This window comes from Drosophila biarmipes, chromosome 3L, assembly GCF_025231255.1.
Source record: "Drosophila biarmipes strain raj3 chromosome 3L, RU_DBia_V1.1, whole genome shotgun sequence".
NCBI lineage: Eukaryota > Metazoa > Arthropoda > Insecta > Diptera > Drosophilidae > Drosophila > Drosophila biarmipes.
In genome coordinates, this window is record NC_066613.1 from 8,498,539 (window position 1) to 8,521,966 (window position 23,428).

The 23,428-nt window shown below is 42.3% G+C and overlaps 4 protein-coding genes across 4 annotated transcripts; 2 read left to right on the plus strand and 2 right to left on the minus strand.

Annotated features, from left to right (window-relative positions):
- Positions 1-483: 483 nt before the first annotated feature.
- Positions 484-910, plus strand: LOC108027961 (salivary glue protein Sgs-7-like). The gene is made up of 2 exons (XM_050886082.1): positions 484-554; positions 610-910. The coding sequence occupies exons 1-2, from the start codon at positions 527-529 to the stop codon at positions 804-806; spliced, it is 225 nt and encodes a 74-aa protein (XP_050742039.1). The 5' UTR covers positions 484-526; the 3' UTR covers positions 807-910.
- Positions 911-938: 28 nt separating this feature from the next.
- LOC108028263 (protein new-glue 1-like) lies at positions 939-1,323 on the minus strand. Its single transcript, XM_017099955.3, has one exon. The coding sequence runs from the start codon at positions 1,275-1,277 to the stop codon at positions 1,011-1,013; it is 267 nt and encodes an 88-aa protein (XP_016955444.2). The 5' UTR covers positions 1,278-1,323; the 3' UTR covers positions 939-1,010.
- Positions 1,324-3,691: 2,368 nt separating this feature from the next.
- On the minus strand, positions 3,692-13,853 carry LOC108028391 (protein charybde). Its single transcript, XM_017100205.3, has 4 exons — positions 12,717-13,853; positions 6,447-7,101; positions 6,266-6,376; positions 3,692-6,202 (listed from the first exon to the last, which is right to left on the minus strand). Exons 1-4 carry the CDS (start codon positions 12,781-12,783, stop codon positions 6,124-6,126), a joined length of 912 nt encoding a protein of 303 aa, XP_016955694.2. The 5' UTR covers positions 12,784-13,853; the 3' UTR covers positions 3,692-6,123.
- Positions 13,854-19,028: 5,175 nt separating this feature from the next.
- On the plus strand, positions 19,029-22,217 carry LOC108027962 (putative ATP-dependent RNA helicase BoYb). The gene is made up of 2 exons (XM_050886712.1): positions 19,029-21,146; positions 21,276-22,217. The coding sequence occupies exons 1-2, from the start codon at positions 19,029-19,031 to the stop codon at positions 22,215-22,217; spliced, it is 3,060 nt and encodes a 1,019-aa protein (XP_050742669.1).
- Positions 22,218-23,428: the final 1,211 nt, after the last annotated feature.

Genomic DNA, 23,428 nt, shown 5'->3' on the forward strand with positions numbered 1-23,428 from the left:
TTTCAAGCAAGATTTTGAAAATAATTGCATTTAGAATTACCATCAGAATTTGTCGAAATTAGTGCGAAATCTATTTACTTTTTTGAGAGACCGAACATCTCCTTGATTCCAAGTTATCTTTAAACCCAAGATCAGATCACAGATACATTAAAAACTTTATAAATCCTTTTTATTTTGTTAAGTACAATCGACTTGCCCTAATGAACGTTTTAAAACAACATTTGACTTACATCTTTTTTAAGGAGCTAGCAATTTTATAGTTTTATAGTAATTTCCAAACCAGGCCGATTTAAGCTAATCTGAAACATTTTCGAAAATGTAACATCCATTTTAGCTATTTTTATGGTAAAGGTTGTTCGGCTTTATATTTGCATTAAAACAATTGTTTGTCCAGAAATACATTTTATTTTTGGATGAGCAGTCTAAAATTTTCCACTGATCCACTTACCCTTTTCGAGCTATAAAAGAAGTTGAGTTTCCCGAAGTTGGAACCATCTGGTAAAGCTAACCCAATCAGGGAACAACCATGAAGCCCGCCGTGTTTGCCATAATCGGTAAGTAGAAAAGGTTGGACCAAATTAGTTACCTAAAATTTCGCTGATCTCACAGCTTGCATCCTGCTCGTCGGACTCACTGGCCTCGCCTCAGGATGCGATTGTGACTGCAAACCTTGTGGACCTGGCGGCACGGCTTGCAAGGGCTGTCCAGAGCGGGTTGCACTCTGCCAGGACCTCATCAACACCATCCAGACCCTCCAGAGGAAGGTCCGCCAGTGCGTCTGCGGAGAGCCAACTTGGATGCTGTGAGGTCGTACTAGCCCCGTTGCCATCCTATTCTTCTGATTTTTAAAACCCTTCTAAATAAATTTGTTTTTTTTCCTGCAAAAGGGTTTTCTTTTACCGATTTTGATAGGTGGAAGCATAAAAGACACGATCGTGTTACTTTAGAATATTTATTTATTTAATTCTTCCGAGATACTTTTGGGTGATGCATTTCTTTGGCATCTTCACCTAACCTTTCTTGTGGGTCACAATCACGATGGTCTTGTGGCACCTGTTCGGGTGCTTGCACTTCCTCTTGGGGATGCGGGTGTGGCACCAGTTGTTGCCCTTCCAACAGCGCTTCTTGTGGGTGGAGGAGGCGGTTGTGGTGGTTGTGGCATCGGTGGTGGTGGTTGTAGTGGTAGCAGCGGTTGTAGTTGTAGTCGTTGAGGAAGATGCAGAATAGGCCACCTGAATGGCCAGTGCGATAAGGGCAACCACGAAGAGAAACTTCATCTTAAAGAATTCTAGGGCTTGGAAACTACTAATGATTCTGCACAAAAGAGAGACTAAGGTGTTCTGATTTACTAGAGGGAACACAAATTCTTTTATAGACGAATTCTTACAGTTTGAAGTGATTTCCTTACTGCAAAGTTAATAAGCTTAATAAATTCATGCTAATATTATTACTTTAAATATTTGCAATCCACATGGACCCTTCTTATGGCCCAATGACATGCAAAGACAGCTGTTCACATCGATTTACAGATTACATTAAGTTCAAGCGATAGGTATGTAACAAATAAAGCAAATAGTACCAAATATATATACATATCAAACGCGTATTTAAGTAACTTAGCCTTTTTTCACTGTATTTATATCTCTTTTTTATTATTTTAATTAGAGGGCTTCCCTATTGTTTTTATTGGCATTAAAATCTATTTTAACTTGTCAAAATACACACCATTTAAATTAAATAGCAAGTTTATCTAACAACTAACTAGGGCAAAAAATATTCTCAAACACAAAGATGACATTCATAAGCCAAAGCCTATAATATAAGGCCAACCTCTTGTTTAAAGCTTTTTATAGGTAAAAGCGACTTATAACATGTCGGCTATAAGATACATGCTACCCAAGAGTATTAGATTGGTAATCAAACATTATGGACGGTTTGGGTCGATGGAGTGGGCGTCGTAATCTGCCGAATCAAGAATCTAAATTAAAATATTTCAAGAATGTCTAAGTTTATTTAAGAATATTTTAAAACATTTTTAAAGCTCAGAACTGTGCTAGTTACACATTGTGGGCGTGCCAAACATTTGAGATAAACCAGCGCAGGAATTTTTATACTTACCTTTCTCCACCTTTCTAACTTTCCAGCATTTCTGAGATCTGCATATCTCGTCCATGGACGTTCGTAAGGATAATTGGCCAGTGAATCCGATCCAAAATATTTATACTCCACGAATAGCGGGTATAAAAGTATCTTAGTTATACTGTGCACGAGGAGGTCAAAATAAAACATGAAACATTTTTTCACATTTAAAAAATTTATTGTTTTTTGTTGTTTTTTATTTTTTAATCAACTTTTACACAGAGAAAAAATTAAATTGCAGGTTTTGCATTTGTTTGTTTTATTTGATTAATTAAAATTTGTTAAATTGCTAGAATTTGTTAAGCGCTACTAAAATTTAAATTTGTTTTATTTCATTTGTTTCTTCGTTACATACACTCATAATCATATAGGTAGTATATGGTATACGTATATAATATATATTTACTCTCCCCTCTCGTTATTTCGTTTCAGCTCTCGCCTAGACTCATTATTCGTATAGACCTATTGCCACATATATAATGGAAATTGTTAAACGTTACTTCGTCACATAACTATATGGTGTACAACACAGATCCTATCAACGGTGTTTAAGAACAACGTTCGTTCCCTTGCTTTTAGTTAGTCGAAGATGAAACAAAACCTGGGAGGGAATCGGGCTCTAAGAGTGTTCCTAACTGATTGAGCGTAGCCGCCAATGAAAGCAGATTGTGGGTCCCGAACTCGTCGAGAAAATGATAATGAATCTGGCTCAGATGGCATATGGTGGGATAATCGTTTGAACTGAACTTCCTATCGATACTCAAAGATGCCATACTGATTTCGGTCGCAGTTGGAATGCAGTTTGATTTGAATTTAATCCGGGTGCTGCCTGGTACTGGGGTTCTCTGGGGTTACGGATGGATCTTGCTTTCGATTTCTCTTGAGGCGATCGTAATTGATTTGCAATTTGATTCTTGAATGCAGTAATTGGTTCCCTTAAACAACACACACACACCGAAAATATACATTAGTTCTGCCGTAGTAGTAATCGCAATGTTTGCCTTAGTCGGTAACTTTGTAGTCCGTAATAGAATGTGTAAAAATTCTACAATATATATAGATATATCCATCTATCTTACACTCATTATAGAACTTTTCTCGTGGCCCTTGCATAAATACATATTCGTATCCGCTGCGGGCTTGATACTTGTCACGATTTTGAAGTCGCCTTCTTTTCGTTTTTGGTTTATCATTATTGTTTACAAAATACTTTGAGGAGCACTGGACAGATCTAAGATTCATTTCTTCTTTGTATCCTATACAGTTTCACTTATCCATGGAAAACGTAACAAAAAACACTCCGAGAACTGGAGATGGTTTCACTACTTCAAATACAATATCAGATATCCGATTTACAAAAAAGCTCAAAAACCACACAGAATGCATTGCGAATCGTACAATCTTACAAAGCCTGGCTACACTGTGAACAAAAAGGCGAACCAATCATATGGAAACAAGGCGGCAAATGATACTGAGAGCTCTACAAATGAAAATGCTCTACAACTACGCGGTTAATAACTTCAATGGAACAAAAGGAAATGATCGCAATATCTCTGTTTGCTTTCCGCAAATTTAACTTTATTTAAGGTTATTATTAAATAGATCACATTCATGGTTCTATTTCTTCACTTGCTTTATTTATGTTCACATTTAATTAGTTAATACAGTATATATAGAGTTTTAACTTCTCCTCATTTATTGCTGCTACGGTGGCCTATTTACATACACTACATATCCCTAGCATATGCATATCTTATGTGTGTGATTGTGTTTAATGATCGAATGGAGCTGAAAACGTCGATACTTGAGTTGAGATGGCTAAAACATTCATTACGCATTAGGTGCCTTGGCATTTTACACCTGGGTTAGCCTAAACAAGTTTAAAGCAAGTTTTAAATACCTAAGCTGTACTTTTCGTGTGTAATTTTCCATTTGCTCTTCCTTAATCATATAATGAGTTCTTCATCTTATTAGTCGAGATCTTTGTGGGATTGATTATTGATGGAAAAAGTTTCGTTAGTTTAATATAAATTATTGCAAATGTTTTTGTATTTCTTGGTTTTATAAATAAATTCTTGTTTGACATTGCGTGTGTTTGTTGAGGGGTGTGTTATGCACGAGTAAAACTACAATTAACCTGTCAAATACTTGGGATCGGTCGTTTTTTGTGGCTTTGTGAGAGCTGAGAGGTCTGTCGCCTACAACAGATTTATGAATTTTGCCTGCCTTTGCGATTTCACTTCTTTGTTTTGTTATTCTACGCTAAAAATTATTTTAAAATTTATTAACACAGATGACTTTATATTTTCCGAAAGTTTTGCTTCTGCCTCCTCACAATAGTTACCCATTTTTTTCTTAATTTTTCGCTTTTTTACAAATAATTTCACTGCATTCGTTAACCAAAACAATTCGTTTGCCAACTAACTAGCCAAAATGTATCCATTAGATAAATATTTAACCGGTTTCCGTCGAAATTCATCGCTTATTCCTCATCAATTTTGTTTGTTTGTCATATCGTGTTGTTGTTATTGTTGCATGTTTGTTTGCATTTGTTTTTGTTAACTAAACTACGGATAAACACACAGCTACGCACATTGAATGAAATCTTCTGCTGGATTTTAGTTTAGGTTTGCTTGTTGGTTGATTTCGTTTTTCTTGTTTAATATTAAAATCTTACATTAGAAACACATCGAATATTAGAAATATTTTTCATATATATCTATATATGTATATTGTATATTCAGCCACTCGGCTACACTTTCCTCGCAAAGTTTGGAACTATGCACAAACAAGAAAATAATAATTAATTAAAATAATAATACAGAGCTTAATCATAAGTAGGTGGAAATATTTTGAGAATTTTTGAATCTATTTCACTAACATTAATTTTGTGTTTTGTTTTTGTAAGATAACTGGGAACCGACTTGACACCGGTCGGGATCGAACCAAATTTCGAAATAATTTCCAATCTATTGCAAAGTGTTTGCGTTTGATTTCCTTATGTGTGTGAGTGTGTGAGTGAGTGTGTATGCGTTTATCAATATTCATAATTATTATATAATATCACATCAACTTTGTTTTTATATTTGTTATTAACTTTCCTCTTTCTGCTTCGGTTGATCGATTCCGATTCTTATTGTTTGCTCTCATATATATATAGAAATTTGTTGGTTTCCCTTTCTCAATACAGTATTTAGATGGATGTATGCATGCGTTTAGAAGTAATAGCCTAGTTGAATCGTGACAAAAGACATGTATCGTACACAATACATGAGCTGCACTCGATTCCTGGATTATGATGATGATACAAGGTGATGGTGTACACACATCCATACATTCGAATGGGGTTAATACTCTACTCTTCCGTCCGGGGGTTTTGCCTTTTGTATTCAATTTAAAACGGATCACCGACAACCGTTCACTGAGTGAAGTTTTCTTCTGCTTGTCTGCCTTACGTTTTACAATATTTTGAATATTCCTTGTGGTTTCTTTTGTTCTCCTCCCTTTCAATACTTCTTTTTTTTGCGATTTTTTTCGTTTTTCAAAAAGTACCTTTTTTGTTTAAGCCAAAAAGTCAGTCCAATAAGAGTTTTGAGTTGCCTGCAACTGCAGTTGATTTGTTTTTGTTTTCGTTTTGGTTTTTTGGTTTGTTTTAGAGCTTAGGTTCCAAAATAATTGTGTTGCTTTAGCGTTGAGTTGATTTGTTATTTGCAGGAGTAAGTTGATAGTTTGTGGTCCAAAAGTTTGCCTCTACGGTTAAACATCACCTCGCCGTATCTCTCTGTATTCCATAGTGAAGATCATGAGTCCATTCTGTCGCGACGAAGGAGGCACGACTGATAGATGTTGCTATTGCGATGGCCGCTGCTGTTGTATCTGCTGCTGTTGCTGTTCTATCTGTTGCTGTTGTTCGGAGGGATTGAGTTTCGAGCAGCCCAGCGATTCTGGTTCGCCATGCTCCATGCCGCTCCTCCGTCGAGCGACTCACTCGGATGAGTAGAGCTTGTTCTTGGTCAGCGTGAAGTCGGGACTGATGTTGATGGTATTGCTACGGGTGAGGTTTCTGGACAGGATCGAAGAGATATTTAGAGTGCTGTTGAACCGAATTGTACTCTCAGTTGCTTACTTTATAAACTGCGGCAGCAGGGAGGTCCAGCCGCTCTTGTCCTGCCTCAAGGTCAAGTACAACTCGAATATCGACACCGTATCCGGGTCCACCTTGAAGGATGCAATGCGCCTGCAGGGGAGAGCGAATACATATCATTCATGAGTGTCCCACAGTAAGAAGCCCTGTATCAAATCCTCACCTGACGTTGTTCGGCTCGCTCTCGAACTCGATGAAAAGTGTGCAGGCCCGCTCCCCGCACGGCTCCCGCTCCGACATCCGGATGATCTCGGCGGCGATGCGCTGCGTGAGGTCGTTGGGCAGCGTGACCTCGGTGCAGGAGAGGTGGCGCCGCTTGGCGTCCCTCAGCTGGGCCTGCAGCTGCTGCGACAGCTCCCGCACCGCGCTGGCACTCACATCGTCCAGATTGTCGGCGGCCCCGAAGCGAGCGCCGGCCGTCGACTGAAGCGGCGAGGCGGGCATTGGGTGGTGGTAGTTCTGCTGGGCGGTGCTGGCCAGCACGTTGGTCATGTAGGCGTGGTGGTAGGCGGCCGCACTGCCTCCGCTAACGGGCACCTCGAAACTGGCCGCAGCCACTGGCGAGGTGGCCTGCTTGGGAGTGGTCATGCCGGCAGATACTCCACCTCCTCCCGCCAAGGGACCGCCGCCCCCTGCAGAGGGGGGCGTGGCCGGTGGGCGGGTGTTGAGCGCCTGGTGCTGTCGCATGTGCAGCACAGATGCCGGATGACCATCCACCACGTCGACGTCCAGAATGCCCTCGGCGGCGGCTGCGCTCCCGTTCACGCCCGCGGTCATCTCCTCCTCCTCCTCCAGCGGTGCTGTCGCAGCTTGCCAGTCTGCAATAACAAGTGAAAAATGTTTTAGTACGAAATATAGAAATTTATATGGGTATTTTATTTATTGGTATATAATAACATTAATCAAAGGGATATATAATTTTGTAAAAACTATTAATTACCCTACATTTCGATAACGTAGAACCGATTTTCAGAATACCTGATTTTGAACAATAATTGCAAGAGTTCCAATTTGTATTTATTCCAGATCCGGCTTGGAAAAGTTCGAGTTACGGAAGTTCAACTGTAGTTTTGAATGGCACATCGACCGGCAGAGTTCCATGTGGAAATGGAAGCTTAAAAAAAAATCAGCTGATGTCTGAGAATCGGGATCCACACTCGCGTTCCACTCGGTGGAACCGGAAAGAGCGCTGTGCGCAGACTCCGCTTCCAGGGAGCGCAGGGGCGAGGCGGGGGCGGGGGAAATCACCTGGCAACAACAGCTGGAAAATCAGCCGTTTCCCGCTTCCAGCTGACGCTCTCTCCCCCTCTTTCTCCCTCTCCCACCCATGTCCCAAGTCAGCAGTTTGTGCCCCGCCCCCTTCTTTTCACCCCCTTCGCACGACTTCCTCCTCTCCGCCACTGGCTTTTATTTCTTTCGCTGTTACTTTATTACCCGACCGACCAGACAATAAAAAGCGGAGCTCAACTCCTCCCGAAAACCAACTCCACTGAGCTGGGGAATTACATGGTACAGTGGGTCGATTTGTTTGGCAATTGAGATGGTTTAAAACATGTCTCCTAATAAAAAAAAGAAATTCTTTAATGATCTGTATCATTATCACTTCAATGAAGTGCTTTAAGGGTAGGGTAAATATCAAATATTGAGAGCTTGTTATTTTAGGATCACTTTTTCGAAAACTCACGAAATCGAGTGTTGACTCCTTCAGAAACCACTGTAAATTCGTTTTAAAGTAGAGTTTTCATCTGATAATAATTCGATTTTCGTTAAGATAATCACTTCGAAGACACATTATATTTTATTGGTAATTGTTTGAAAAGTTGTTTACGAAATGTTTCACTTATCTACTCAAGTAGGTGAATAGCCCAATATGTGCTCGACGTTTTCCTGATGATATTCCTCCAACATCGGATTCCTACTCCTTTTCAGAGACTGTGTGTGCACAGTGTGGGAGTGCAAGTACAAATTCACTGCATACTTGGCTTGTCTCGACAACGTCTTGTAATTAGCGCGGAAACTCTTTAAAGAGGGTATGCCCCCGCCCTGTGCACATTCCCCTGCTTCGCCCATGCCGCCCACTGTATAATCATTGCAACGTTGCTGAATGGACAATTTGCTCTCGTTAGCTTTGCATGTCCCTCTCTCCCTCCCCCGCTTCCATCTGCATCTGTCTTGCTCTTCCATTCCATTCCCTTGTCTGCCGTCTCCCTCTGGCTCCTAGGCACACCCGCGTAATTAAGAAATTAACGGCACATGTTTGCGGCTCTGCATGTGTCCACATGTGTGCGTCTCTCCTCCTCCTCCTTCTCCTTCTCCACCCCCTTCATAGCCCATCTCGCTCGCACTGCGTATGTGTTATTGGATTTTGTCAAGTGCCGTTGTCTCCACAAAAGGGTTTGTGCAAAGTCAAAAAAGCGAAAGCCAAAAAGAACGAAATAAAAAACAAAAAACAGAAAACGACCACACACTTAATTACAGAGCACACAAACAAATGTGTACATTGTATGGTTGTATGTATGTGCGTATGTTTGGATGTACATTCTGCCACAGCTGCGAGCAAATTAGTAGCCGTAAAACTCTACTCATAAATGAATAATATCTTGTTATCTTTACGAACCAATAAAGAAATTCCGTAAATCGTACCTATTGGTAAGGGGAGGTTATTTCACCCAAATTATATTACAGTATTTCAGAAATTAGAAAACAAATTGGTCTGTATACTTAATACATATGTTAATATAGTTGTGAGCTATGCACAATTTATTATAAATAATTCATATTTTTTTTTATCAAATTTTATAAATTAATATTTATTTAAATTTATATTTTATAAATTAAGTTTCTATTTTTTTATTGAATCTTCTCTCTTCTCCCAAATGTAAAAAAGATGTGCACTGTGGGTGGCGTACTTGTAAATATATACATACGTCTGTCCACATTCATATGTAAATATGTGCGTACATATTTGCTTTTGAAAGAGAGATGGGCATATTGATGAACAGACAGCCCCAGCTCCTTTCCCCACTCTGCCAACTACTTCTGTCCTTGTCTTGCTTACCGCAGCAATCGAGGAGCATTTGTGGTTGTGTGTTTTGTGCATCCGAAATCAGCAAGAACAACAACAGCGAACACGAGAATGTACATACGTACATATGTACATATGCATAACAATACCTGCGGAATGAAGAAGCACCGACGCAGCATCAGGCCATCCAAGTTAACGGTACACCGCAAACATGACTGTTCTTGTTTCTTGTGCTCCCCCATTGTTGTTGCTCACCTCAGAGGAGTGGGAGAGGGGGCGGAGGCGGGGGATAGGAGAGCTTCGGGCTTATTACTTGGCTCTCTTAACGCGTGACGTCGCTTGGCCTTGAGATTCAATTTTCGCGCACTTCAGTCCTTGAATCGTGTTTTTACAGTGTATATTTCGAATGATAAACGCGTATTTCTTGCATATTTTCGATTCCTTATCTAATTAAATAAACTTACTTAGATATGTATACGAAATTTAAATAAATTACTTTAATCCAGATTTCCTATAATAGAACACCATATTTACTTAGTACGATTGCCTTTTTTCAGACCTTCCACTTAATTACCGACCTAAGACGTTTGTACTGTTATCAACGCTCGTTGCTCAGTTTCATTCTATTTTCAGAACTCAATAAAAAGTCGCTAATCGAGTTAAATTGGTTGTAAGACAGTCCATGAACTGCGCTTGGGCATGTTTGCGTATGATTGTTGATATCTGTATACGAACATACATATGTAGTTTTTTTTTGAATCAATGAACGGTTTATAAATAATTCATCGCGGCCAATTTTGGAAGTCATTCGCATTTGGCCCCTAATGGAAATCTTTGGAAACCACTGCGAATCTGAATTCGACAAACCTACGCATGGGTTTGATAAATATTAAATCAACTTCTTGATAACCCTTTTCCCAACAGGAGATACATACATATGTATAAAGTATCTGTAGGTTTGTATGTAACCTAACTAATAAATATATATGGATTTATACATATCTGTGTTTGGAATGATCTAAGCAAATTTCAAATCTTAATGTTTGAATGCTGGAAACATGCGCTTCATTAAGTACATATTAAAATACATAAGTGTGTTCTTAGAAGCCAACAGACTGTAATCCAAATATATCTACCAATATTTTCCACCCAGTGTACATCAGTATTACATTTTCTTCATGGAGAAAGAATAATGGCCATGTGTGAGTGTTGCTGAGGCTGGCTGCTCGTATGTCCTTCGAAAATAAAATTGCATGCGCTCAGTCAGTCATGAAATTAAATTGACTGCAAATACATACGTTGCCAGGGGCGCGGAAGGGCGGGAAGGGGGCGGCGCAGAGGCGGGGGCGGCGGGGTCTGCAGAGCGTTGAGCGCGGTGCAAGCCAACAGCAAGGTGGGAATGTACCCGAAACGGCCCTCAGCTTTTTCACGCCAAATCTGTCCATTCCAGACCATTAGATCTTTTGATTGGAAAGTATGCAGATACCGTTTTATAGGTTTCTTTCAAATTTACCACGCTTTAAGCTCTGCAAATGGACGAGCAGGGCCCAAACATACTAAACCATTTAGAAGGCCTGTTTATAAGACTTATTATTAAATTGGAAATCGGGTCCGAAAATGAGTTCCCGAGATTTTGTTCGAAATTCGGAGGAATCTTTTTTTCTAAGGGATTAGAGTGGCATACCACATACATGTACATACATACATTAAGAAAAGTATTTAACAGAAGGCGATTTCACGACTTGCGTCGGCAATTGCAATGGTTCGACTTCCCATTTTCCACAAAAATCACCATTCTTATGCCTACTTTCCCGCTAAAAGGGGCAGCACTGCTGGCAACGGTAAATCTGCGGGAGTGTGTGTGCGAAGCGACATGTTGTTGCATGTCGCTACCCCCGCCGCCTGTTGTGTTGTGTTCGCCTCTGGGTGACTTTACATTTTTTGCTGTTTTTGGCTTACGTGCTACGTGGCTATATGGATGGATGCACGGCCATATGCATATGGAGTCCCTCCCTGCGGCCCAGACGGCCTGTGGGCCGCGTCTAATTTGCCCGACTCAACTCCTTGGGGGGCCGTGGAGCAAAGTTTAAAGTGACAGGATTAACAGGATGTTGCATAATCCGCCCGTCAGACACATGAACAGGATACGCCGGCCTGGCTTCGGACGGAACCGAGTGCAAAATGCATAATGCAAATTTTACGTTTTGCAACCCCTCAAGCGGACCTTCAGCGGGTTGTGAAAACGCAGGCCACTTAGAAAGGGAACGCTCTTAATTCATTCTGGAACTTTGAAAGCCTTGGTGCTCCTTCAAAATCGAACTTAATCCAAAAACACTTGAGGCATAGACCAATTCCATACGAAATCAGAGAAAAATTGTGATAAAACATTTTCCCTTGGCTAAAGAAATACTCGAATAAATGAATTTTATAATCTCTGGAAAATTTGCTAAAGACATCAAATGAAATGTTTCCGTACGCTATAAAATTAATTGAATCAAAAAAAGAAGAGGAAAATAATGGGCCATAAACATGAAAAATAAAAATGTTCGTGGCGCATTAAAATATCCGAAATGTGCCTTAATTGAGAATTCTTGCAAGAAGCGACCCGAGTGGATTTTGTAAGTTCACAAGGTGAGCAGCGACCTTAAATTTAGTTTTAATGCGCGGCAGGGCACTAAAATTAATCAAGCGTCATAACACCGAACAGTAAATGTGTAATCTTTTCGGTTGCCGTTGCTGTGCTCGTGCTGCATTTGATTTTTATGCTTCTGAATCGAAAATGTTCTTCGATTTAGCAATTAAAAACGAAACTACCGGGGAAGTAGAGCAAATTGGATTCGTTTTTCACAGCACAAGTGGAATAAACTTTAAAAATTCGCTTTTTTTAAGCTAGTAATCTAGAACAGACTTTAAACGCATAATAAATTGAAAACACGAACACATTCCTTCTTGTTTGCATTTTTTTCCAATATGATCTTGGTAAAGTATTTCTGTATAAAACAAATAAGAAAGTAGGTTGTCCAAATATTTAACCTTTTGCGATACCAAGTTAAACATAATTTTGTAATCTGAACACAACTTTTTTTGGTAAATGCAAAATAAATACGAATTATGAAAAGTTTTTCACTTTTTTATACAGAAAATCTGCATAGAAATTGGAAATTTATCAAACATTTTTAAAGCAACCAACATATTCTGGTTTATTTCTGTTTATAATTTTACATTTGGAATGTTTTGTTTTTTAATAAAAATAAACTTTTTTCAAAGGTTTTAAAAATATTTTTTCATTTAATTAATTTAATTTTTGACCTATGTACATACCCTTTATTTTTTCGACCCCACAAAAGTTGGTCACCTAAACATTATAACCCACACTTTCTTCTAAATAAAATGAGTCTTTCGACTTACCTTTAATTTTATTAACACCGAATTTTCCCTGAATGTGATTTTGTACTGAGAGCACTTCCATCTTCATAGAGTCGCCGTCGAAACTGCTGTTCTGTGTGTTTCCAGCGGAGTGTTGGGTTTTCGAGCCAAAGTCTGCCGCCCGCTGGTGTGCCCGTCGATATTAGATGGCGATATATAGATTTCGATCTCGACCGACAAGGTATGCGTGTGTGGTTACTGCGTGAGTGTGGATAGTTGTATTTAACGTACGTATAGAAATGCACTTTAATCACAAGAATTTGATTTTATTTCGCGGGTGTTGGGTGTTTTGTGGTTGCGTTTGCGTTTGCCTTGGCGGTGTGTGTGTGGGTGGAGAGTTCGATTTTCCAGCGACGGCGTTTTAACAAACAATTGGAAAAGTATCAACAACTAAATTTGTTATTCTAGTTAAACGTTTCAATTCAATACATGCTAAAAAATCAACGCAAATCGCCGCCCCGTTCAGCTCTCTCTCGTTCGCTCTCTCGCTGGTTGGCTTCCTTTTCCCTCTGCTATCTCGCTCTGTCTGGTTTTCTTAACAAATTTAAGCACAGCACATGGTTTTGATTTAATTCAAGACGTTCTGGTTGTTGTTTCTTGGACAGAGATTTCGTTTTCGATTCCTAGGCGTTTTTATCTTTGCTTCTGCTTCTGCTGGCTACATATGGCGGAGTTTCAAGTGCTGATGGCTGCGTTTCTTGTAGAAGTGTTCTTTCTGCCTGCCCGTCTGTCTGCCTCTTCGCTCTCGCTCTTGGTCCGATGTGCTGTTTTTGGCGGCCGCGTTTCGACTGCGGTTTCGTGTGGAAAAAGCAGAGCTTTAAGTTCCCGTTCCCTCTCTCTCGAGGCCTCTCTCTCTCTCTCTGTCTCTGCTGCGTTCGCTCTTTCCCTTCCTCCGGCACGTTCTCTGCTCTGTCCTTCTCCACGCTCGCTCAGCTGTGCTGTGGCCGCTTTGTGTGTGTGTGGGTGCGTGCGAGAGCAGCGCGGCCAGAGAGCTTGGAAAATAGAAGAAAAACTGGACTGCGGCAGCGGCGTCGGCGGCGGCGACGGCAGCGGCACAACTTCGATAACGGGACACACTGGAGAGCTGAGCTGAGCGGAGCGGAGCAGTTTCCAAACAGTTTTCCAAAGCTACTATCCGGCCGGCACGCGTGCTGCTGCTTTTATACCAATTTTCCGCGCCGGCTGCGCTGCCGGCGTCGCAGCTTTTCCTTTTCCTTGGCCGTGAACTCACTCTCTTGAGCGGCGCCCTCTCTCTTCGGCTCTTGCGGCCGCCAGCGGCCAGCTGCTGCTGCCGGGCGATCATGTGTTGCCATCAGCTGTTGATGAAGCGCTCAAGAGCGAGGGAATCTCTTGAGCGGTTCGGGAAACTCTTGAGCTGCGAGAAGCACTCATTGGAGCTCTCTTGAGTGCATTTTGCAAGCATCGAAAAAGTATTATATCTTTTTTAAACTTATATTTTATAATAAAGTTAGTATGATTTGTAGTTTACTTTACGCTTTAATAAATTGTATAGTTGTTTTAGAGCAATTGATTGAAGTTATAACCAAATATTTTGTATACCCATTTTATTTATTTTTTATTTATTTATTTTATCTTTTATAGTTAAAAAAATTTATTTTGGGTTGCTTTTTTGGTTATTTTGAGTTTGGTCCTTTTAGTTTTGTAAGAGTATTAGTGGTGATTTGGGAAATGTCTCGCCTGCACCCAGTTGTAAATTTTTATATGTTTTTGCTCGTAAGTATACCTTCTTAGATAGATATGTACTTTGAACACTGTGCATATGTTGATGCCCGTACATCGTATATCTGGCCTTTACGGGAGGACAGGACCCATTGTACCGCCCTGTTCTGGTGGCAGTGGAGGGGAAAGCAAGAAAATGGATGAAAATGCCTCGCCGACACAGGGCCTGTCACTGTTTTAACAATTCATCTTAATAGAAATAAAAAATGGCGCCGCTGGCGTTGGACAGTCCGGCTAACACTCTCCCTCCGCCCCTGCCCCTGCCCCTTTCAGCCCCTTATCCCACATCCCTGGGCCGTACAGCGCCCACCCACCCACTCCCACTCCCCCTTTCCTATTTGTCACTGGCTCGTTGTGGGTGCTCCGCTCTCCATCGGATCGGCTTTGGAGAAAGCATCCGCGTTTCCCTCGTCTAGCTGCTTTTCCGGGTCTGGGTGTTGTGGTGCTGGGGGATTTACACATGTCAGTTAGTGCTGAAAAAATGTTTACACAACACAATTGCCTGGCGGTGGGCGAGGAAAGGGGCCGGGCAGGGGCGGGCACAATGCCCAGCATGGGGCTTCTGCCGCACCAATGTACTGAGAAAAAACAAAGACATGAAAAAAGAGGAGATTCTATGGGACAGGGATTTTATATTTTCCATGTTTAATATAAAATATTGGTTTCTTAAGTAATGCGGGGGTACTTGGTGTTCAGTGGGAAGAATTTCCAACATCATCAAGAAAATTGTGAATTTCAAAAAATTAATATATTCCTGGTAAACTCAAAATTAGAGCCTTTTCGGCAAACATGATAGATTTGATCTTACGATCTGTTACGTCGAACATTACCCGAATATTAGAAATTGGAATGAAAGGTGCATATTACCATTAGTATCTTTTGGATACCTCTTTTTATAGAGCATTTCGATAGATTATTACTTAAACAGGTTTTCGATTCTTTGAATTTTTTTTTTTAATAATCTTTATTCAATACACTCATCAGGCTCAAATTGAACCGGACTTTTCCTAGTTAATAGTAATGTGGGTAGTTTAAGCTATTTTTTTCAGTGCATGCCAAAAGTTTTAAAGGCCAGCTCTCCCTCATCTTCTTTCGAGTTTTTTAGGCGCGCTGCTGCAGTGTCGAACAGGATAAAAGTCAGCAGCATACAATTAATCAAATGCATGATTTATGTGAGTGAGTTCCACACGAGTTTAACCTAAATTCGTCCCGCCGGGAGTTAGCCAAATGAGATGTTCGGGGCGGCCTACCACTCCCCCCTCTCGGAAATGAACCCACAGCGGCTTAATAGACCTTTCCACATTGCTAAGACGTTTGCTTTCGGAAATGCTGACTTTGTTTTCTTTAAAAAGAAATGGTATCTACAGATAAAAAAATAAAAAATAGGTATGCTTTTTGTGTCAGTACAAGTGTATTATTACTTCAACTCGATTTTTATTTTAATATCTGATTGGTTAATGTTATTTAATTTGTCTATTTTCCATAGTTATTGCCTCATTTACACATTGAACTATCTTATTTAAAAGCAAAGCGAAAAGAACAAATCAAGATAAGATATGAGTGGAGAAGTATAAAATATAACATTTTGAAAAAGTATGCAATGAACATTTGATCTGAAAACTACTTAAAAACAAAAGTGTATTATATTTTCTTTGAATGTTAATGGTGTAATAAATTTACGAATATTTCAACTACTGAATTTAACCAGCCAGCAAAAATGGGTTTAGTATTTATTGGTCCATGGGGCTTTCGCCACCTGATGGGTGTAATGGAGCTTAGAAATAACTTCCAGGAGGTGTTATTTTTTGTCAGCCCCCAAAAGTGCTCCTCAAGTCCACACACCATATCCACTTAGTTTTGATATTTTCCGTGATTTGAAACTTTCGCACAGGTGTGGGACTCCCCACCAGAAAGCCTCCATGTTCGGGGACACACAAATGCACTTCGCAGACAAATGTGAGCCAGAATGGGGCCGTAAGAAAGCGCTGCTAAAAGCCCGGCCGGAGCCGGCTCGGGCACTTAGGCCGGCAATCCTTTCTTCACAGGATCACAACTCCCAATTCCGAATTCCGAGCGGAACCATAGCAGCTTCGCCGGGATTCCAAATGGGATACAAATGAACGCCTCTCGAACAACCCAGCGCCATCGCCCGGCATCGCATTCGTCGAATGGACCACTTAGTGCGCCTTTGTGGCGCAGGAGGAAACTGCGGAGCTGCCTCTTCTAATGCGCCGCACGTTTTCCCAATAAAATAGCTACAGCAACATGGGCAGCAATCCTTTAAGTTCTCCGATACATCGCCGGGGAGCAGGAAACCGGAGCCGGCCCAGAGTGGCTTTTTAGTTCCCGCGTCCCTCGCTGCACGGCAAGAAAGAAGAGCCTATTAATTAGTTTGCTTGAATTACTCAACAAAATTGAAAGGAGCTATAGTCTTAGGAATTAAATATTCTTCCTGTTGTTTTAAAATGGTGTGTTTCTATTTTTGAAAATGGTAAATGTAATGCTTTTTCATTGGTTTATATAGTTAATTCTTTTAGTGGCAATGTGTATTTTTTTATGGTGCTTAGACTTAAAAACAGTTTTTGTTACATTTAGCTTTTTGAAAACAGATAAAAAAATATTATTTACTTACATAACTTACCCAGATACTTTACCTTTCTTACTTAAAATAATAAAATAAGACATTCAGAACGTTAAAAGAAACTAAAATTTCTTGCTCCTAAAGATTTAAAGTATTGTAATATCTATCTATCTATCTAACATATAATTCCACTCCTGCTAAAAAGCTACGATCTCTATTCGCTATTCCCGTTTTTCACCGTGTGACATTTGGTGCAAGTTGGAGGAGCGGTAACTGCCATGAACATCGATTTTCATGTGATTTGTGTAGACGTGTTTGGGTTTTATTGATTTTCACTTGATTCCCTCCATATGCTTGAATATACTTAAGCCGGTACGTGCACATCTCCATCTCCATCGCCATAGCCGCTCCTATCCGCACTGGCACTGGCATCCCAAGCCATTCCAGCCCGCTCCAGCCCGTCCCATTTCATCCCAGGTCGGTCGTTGTCGACAGCGCCGAGCACCCGAGCAGCTCTAATGTCAGGATCATGCGAGGTTATCAACATAATTTCGAAAACCACCCATCCGCACCAGCATCGCCGCCCCACCCCATCTTCCTAGTTTATGATGTAGTAGATTTCTGTTTCTTTCCTGCAGCATCATGAGGATGATGATGACGGCGGTAGTGGAAATGGTAGTGGCTCTGCTAGTGCCAGTGGTCGTGATGAGCAGATGGGCGCGTGTGCGGTTTGATAAGACGCCAGCGATTCGGCTCCATTTAGTTTGACTTTCATCTGCCTTCCTCATCCTGCAACCATCCCCCGACTTGGCCCACATTAAAGACGTTCGGTGTTATTCTTAAAGGGGAGGATAAATAAATGTAGGTATAGCTTTTTGTAGCCACATTAAGTAACATTTTTTTATAAAATACAAAAGTACCTAGATCCAGTATCAAAAATGTTTAACAATATTTCGGTTTTTAAAGTATGAATCTATATGTTCTAGAAATTTAATTATCGCAGCTATTATTTGTTATTGTCAAGGTTGAGCAAACATAAAAACGCGAATTCTTTAGTTGCCTGTCAGTGTAAATTAATTCGGAATTTTTAATTTGTTGAAACTTTTTAAGCATGAAGTCTCGACCATCCTTTAAGTGCAGTAAGACGTCAAACCGGAAATGGGGAACGCGGCAGAGGATTGTTACGCTACACAGAAATTGAAGTATTCCAAACGGAGCCGAGAACAAGGCAAGCAATTGCCATCAAGTGATGGTCCCCATTTATTTAGGCAATCAAATGCCCTGCTGGCATTTCTGGATTCCTGGACTGAGTTGCCTGCCTCGTTACTCATTTCGCTTCGTTTCGGCTGACATCTGACATGATTATGTACATTTGTCCCCTGGTGGTGTCGCCCCTCCCAAGTCGCCACGAAAGCTGACGCAATTCACATGCCCCTCCGAGGCGATGAATCTGCACTTCGAAAATTCGGGTTACCTGAAAGTGAACGAAAAATGTAGATTCCTTCAGAACATTTAAAACCAAAATATGTTGGGTCTAGGAGTGACTTAAATTTTATATTTCAAGGGATTTATTTTATAAATTAAATTAAGAAATTAGGGGATACCTCGACTTCATTTCATAAATTAGAGTAAAGATCTTTGAAAAGTTGATAAGCGAAGTGAAGCAAAATTTGCCGAAAAATATGATCATGTTATTAGTGTGAAAATCTCATCAGGGAACAAAACGGTTTAACGATATAAGAAATTATCGATAAAAGCTTTTCGAAGGCGCTTCGAACCTCAGTAGTGTGAAAAGCCTTAGCGAGTGTGAAGATTATCGATAAGAGCTTATCGAGGGAGATTTCCCACGTGTGCAAAGGCCTTTTTCGTAGCCTCAGCCAAGTTGGGAACAAATTGAGTTGAAAATTATGGAGAACAATAAGTACAGCGGCGAAAACTTAGCAAAAATAATGCAAGATCTGGAAAAGATCACAATGCCGGATGGCAAGGATCCCAACTATGAGGTGGGCGATCCGTACAGCAAGCAGGAGGCGATCCGGCCACTGGTGGTCACCAACTGCTCCGAATATGTGGTGGCCCATTCCACTTACTCACTGCGGCCAGCTCGTTTCTTCTCGGAGGTGCTGATGCTGCCTCATATCCTGGAGACGATGAGGAAACTAGGACTCAACCGCTTGCTGCGCCTGCAGGCGTACTCGTGGCCACATCTGGGCGCAGGACTGGGGCACGGAGCGTTGATAGTGGGTGCCCCGCGCAGTGGACGCACCTTCGCCTACGTTCCCCCGGTTTGCCAGGCGGTTTGCAAAGTCTTGGCGGAGAGCCGGCGTCAAAGGATGCTCCATCCCGGCAAATGGCCAGAGAATGAGCTGGGAGCGGTGGCCCTGATCCTGGTGCCCGACTTGGCGCGCGTCCGCCAGGTGAGTGCCATGTGCCAAGCCCTGCTGCGGAAGGCGCGCAGCGAGGATGGCGTCACTTTGACTTTAAGCGTTCCCACAGCGGTTTCCTCAGAGTTCTTACTCCGGCTTTTGAACGGCGTGGGATGTCTGGTGGCCACTCCCGCCCAGCTCGCATGCTTTTGGCGTGAGGCGCCGGGACTTCTGCGGTTTCCGCGCCTCCAGTTTCTGGTGTACGATGATGTAGACTTGATGTCTGCTGAGCAGCTGCGAAATGCGAAGCTGGTGGTGCAGGAGATCTTGCCCACCAGCCACTACCCACAGGTGGTGATGGAGGCGCGCTCCTATAGCGAAGCTCTAATGACCAAGATGAGAATGGCCAGCAACCACCCGGCAGTTATATTTGGGGACGTCCTGGAGGCAGCCCTCTACGGTGGCACGCGCATACGGATTTTCCTGGCTCGTTTGCAGGCGAAGAGCGACAAGGTGGTCCAGGTGCTGAAACAACGATCTCCGCAGGCTTACCGCACCGTGGTCTACTGCATGGATGATGCGGAGATGCAGGAACTGGTGCAGGCTCTGGAGGATCGTGGCTTCGGTTGCCTGCCCTACTTTCAGACTTCGGACTTGGAGGTTCTCGAACAGTTTCACCACTGGCTAGCAAACACTCGCGGGGTGATCCTCCTCTGCACGGACAACTGCCCGGAGCTGATCATCCGGAATGCACATACACTTATCCATTACGGGATGGGCAACTCGTTTAGCAAGTTCAAGATGAGGCATCTTACGCTCTCCGGCAACTTAACCAACAGTCTGGCTCCCACAGTCAGTCAGGTCTCCCTGCTTTCTCTGGTGCTCCTGGACAATAGCAACCAACGGCAGCTGCCTCGGCTTGTGGACTTCTTGCGGTCGCACCAGCAGCTGGATCCCGCCGTGGTGGCAGTGGCTCAGAGGATTCGAAGGGATATAGAGAGTAAGAAGAGCAACGAGCAAGCGCTCTGCGGCCAGATCTTTGTGTTCGGCGAGTGCCGTGATCCTGTTTGCGAAGATCGACATCATGTGGCCGACTTGGACAGGCGTCCTAGTTATGTTCCCGCCTCCGGAGACGTGAAGGTTCAGCTGGTTCGGGTCTACTCTCCCACTCACTTTTGCGTCCGCCTGCTAGAGCACTTGCCGCCCAAGGGCAATTCGAAGGCAATGCCCTTCTTGGCGATTCAGGAGATACGCCTAAAGCTCCTGCAGGATAAGCAGCCCCATCGCTACTGGCCTCCAGTGGCAGGAGCGATCTGCATGCTCCACACCGCCCACATCAAGGAGCGTGTTCGGGTGCTCAAGGTAGCTCCCATTCAGGACGTGAATCTGTTAAGCTCCGACATAGCGGTGAAAGTGCAGGCTCTTGATGTTGACACTCGAGTCGTGGAAGCGCAATCCGGTCGACTCTTCGAGTGTTCGAAGGCACTGCTGCAGGAGCCCCCCATGTCCTGCGATCTGCGATTGCTTGGAGTGGTGCCGCAGTCCGGCGAAAGCAGCTGGGCCGAGGAGGAGCGCACCACTGTCGAGTGCTGGCTAAAGAATCTGCCCAAGGGTCATTTTCTCCAGGCCAAAATTCAGTTCGCAGCGGCAAACACCCTCTTTGTACAGGATCTGGTGGCCATGGTTTATGCAGACAACTCATCAAGAATAATTTGGGAAGCAGATGTGAGCGAGCTAAGCAAAAGATTATTGATTTCTTCTGGGAAAACTTAATTAACGAAGAAGTGGCGGAAGTAACAGGGGAGGCGAATAAACAAATGCTTGAGGGGAACGGGAGAGATGGGGCCGACACAGGAAAGCACACTTAAGAAGATGGAAAAGGAGATTGAAGAGCCGGAATCTCCGCAAGTTCTTCACGCCAGATGCCCGCGCCTTATACAGAAAGCACGCGAGGTGACTCAGAAGAACCAGCTGATGCAGAAGGATCAGGAGTTCAAGTCGAAAGCAACTCCTAAATCGAATAGTAATATTCAAAGCTCTTCACAATCCAATGAAGACAGCATGTCTCAGCTTTATAAGTGTATCAGGAACTGCGCTATGTTCCAACTGGAGGACGCCAAACAAGTCAAAAATGATCCTAACCAGGTCACTATTGATCCCGTCGAATTTCTCAACCAAGTGATGGGCGGAGGGAGCAATCAGTGTGATCCTCCTCAAGTTAACCCAAAACCAAAGAAGAAAACGAACAAGGCTAGGACTGCCTTACCACCAGTACCAGCTAAAACCTTCAAGGAAGAGATACCATTGCAAACACATCCCAATGTGTCGCGACCGTATGTGACCTACTATCAGAACACGGCTACCTTGGAGCTGCAGGTGTGCCTGCCAGAAGACGATCAACAGTACGGGGCTTTGTTTCTGGGATCGCAGATCTTCTTTACGGCAACCTCGAAGCTCTCGGACCTGGTTCATCAGTTCTTCTTGAACCTGAAATTTCCATATAGCTCCGTGTGCCACCACATGGTGGGTCGCACCGCGTACATCAGTGTTGTGAAGTCGTTGGCCTTCGTCGATCCTCTGGACTTTGCCGAGTATCGATTCATGAAGCCCAACCTCGAAATGTTTTATAAAATCGAGGACTCCAAAAGTAATAGCTTTAAACGACTCTTGGCCTATCGTGGATATGTGCAGGAAAAAGTCCATGATGAGCACAGCAGCGAAGACAGCGATGAAGAGGAGCGGGATCTGGACGGGACCGAACGTGTGGATCATGGCAAGCTATTTGACTTGTTCTAAGGAAGGGTTGCCCATTTTAAAATTAATTTATAGCGTGATATACTTTATTTCAACATGTTTTTTTTTTTTAATTTTAAAATGCGTTTATACAAAAACCGCTCATGAGCTTTTGTTAGTTTTTATAAAGTATGTAGAGAACTTAAAAATACATTTTTCAGTGTGACCAACATCAAATATTTCATCATCTCTCAATTTACGCGTTGTAATAAAATTATAATTAACAATTTTGAATGAAAAGCGCTAGCAAATGTAAGAAAATCAATATAAAATATTCAATACAAAATTGCATACCTGATTTGTTTTTATAATTAGGTCTCAAAGTTTAACTCCTCAAAATGGCGTCCGTTTTCACAGTGTACCGCGACGAAACCCAACGACCACCGACTCTAATCTATCAGCGGTCTATGCGCTTTGCGCTTACCTCGAATATTTTGCACTTTTCCTTTTGGGGCGACGAGTGCTCCTTAGCCCTGCTTTGCCATTCACACTTCCTCCTCGTCTTGTGGCCGCTCCCCACGCTCGCCGGGATTGGGATTGCTTGCCTTCACGAGGACTCGCCTGGCAGGGCACAAGTGTCCTTACAACATTTTTTACTTTGTAACGCAAATTCTGAAGTAAGCATGAATAATGCATGCATTGTGTGTAATTCTTCAAGTACTTTGCCGTGCCGACGACAAGCACACATCAGCGGCCCGGCCGCCCCACCACCGCCTTCAGCCGGGACTAACCTAACCCCTAACCCCTAACCCCTAACACCACGAATCCCGCCTGTCACTACCCACAACCTATTTATATTTGGCTGCTCTGCAGCTTGCGGCAATCCTGCAGGAATGTGTTTGCGGGCGTCCAAATTTATTGCAAGCTTTTTGAATTACAAATTTATTTTAATAATTCGGAATACGAGCTGGGACATTTAAATAAACCGCTTCCAGGGTAAAATGGCACGATGTACATACTTAAGAAGCATTTCTGCTTTATTTCCTTAGCTATTTAAATTTTATAGAATTTTTAAAGGGCAAATGTAGGGTGAACAGTTGTGCTTTTATTCTGTGCATTCGCAGAAAACATTAAAGGAAGTAGTAGAACATATATTTAATTACAATCCATAATAATTAAAAATGTAAAGCTTGGCTAGTTATTTTGGAAACAAGGGTGAAGCATGCATGAACCGCGAATTCGTTAGAAGAGGAGACACCATTACACCAAGAATT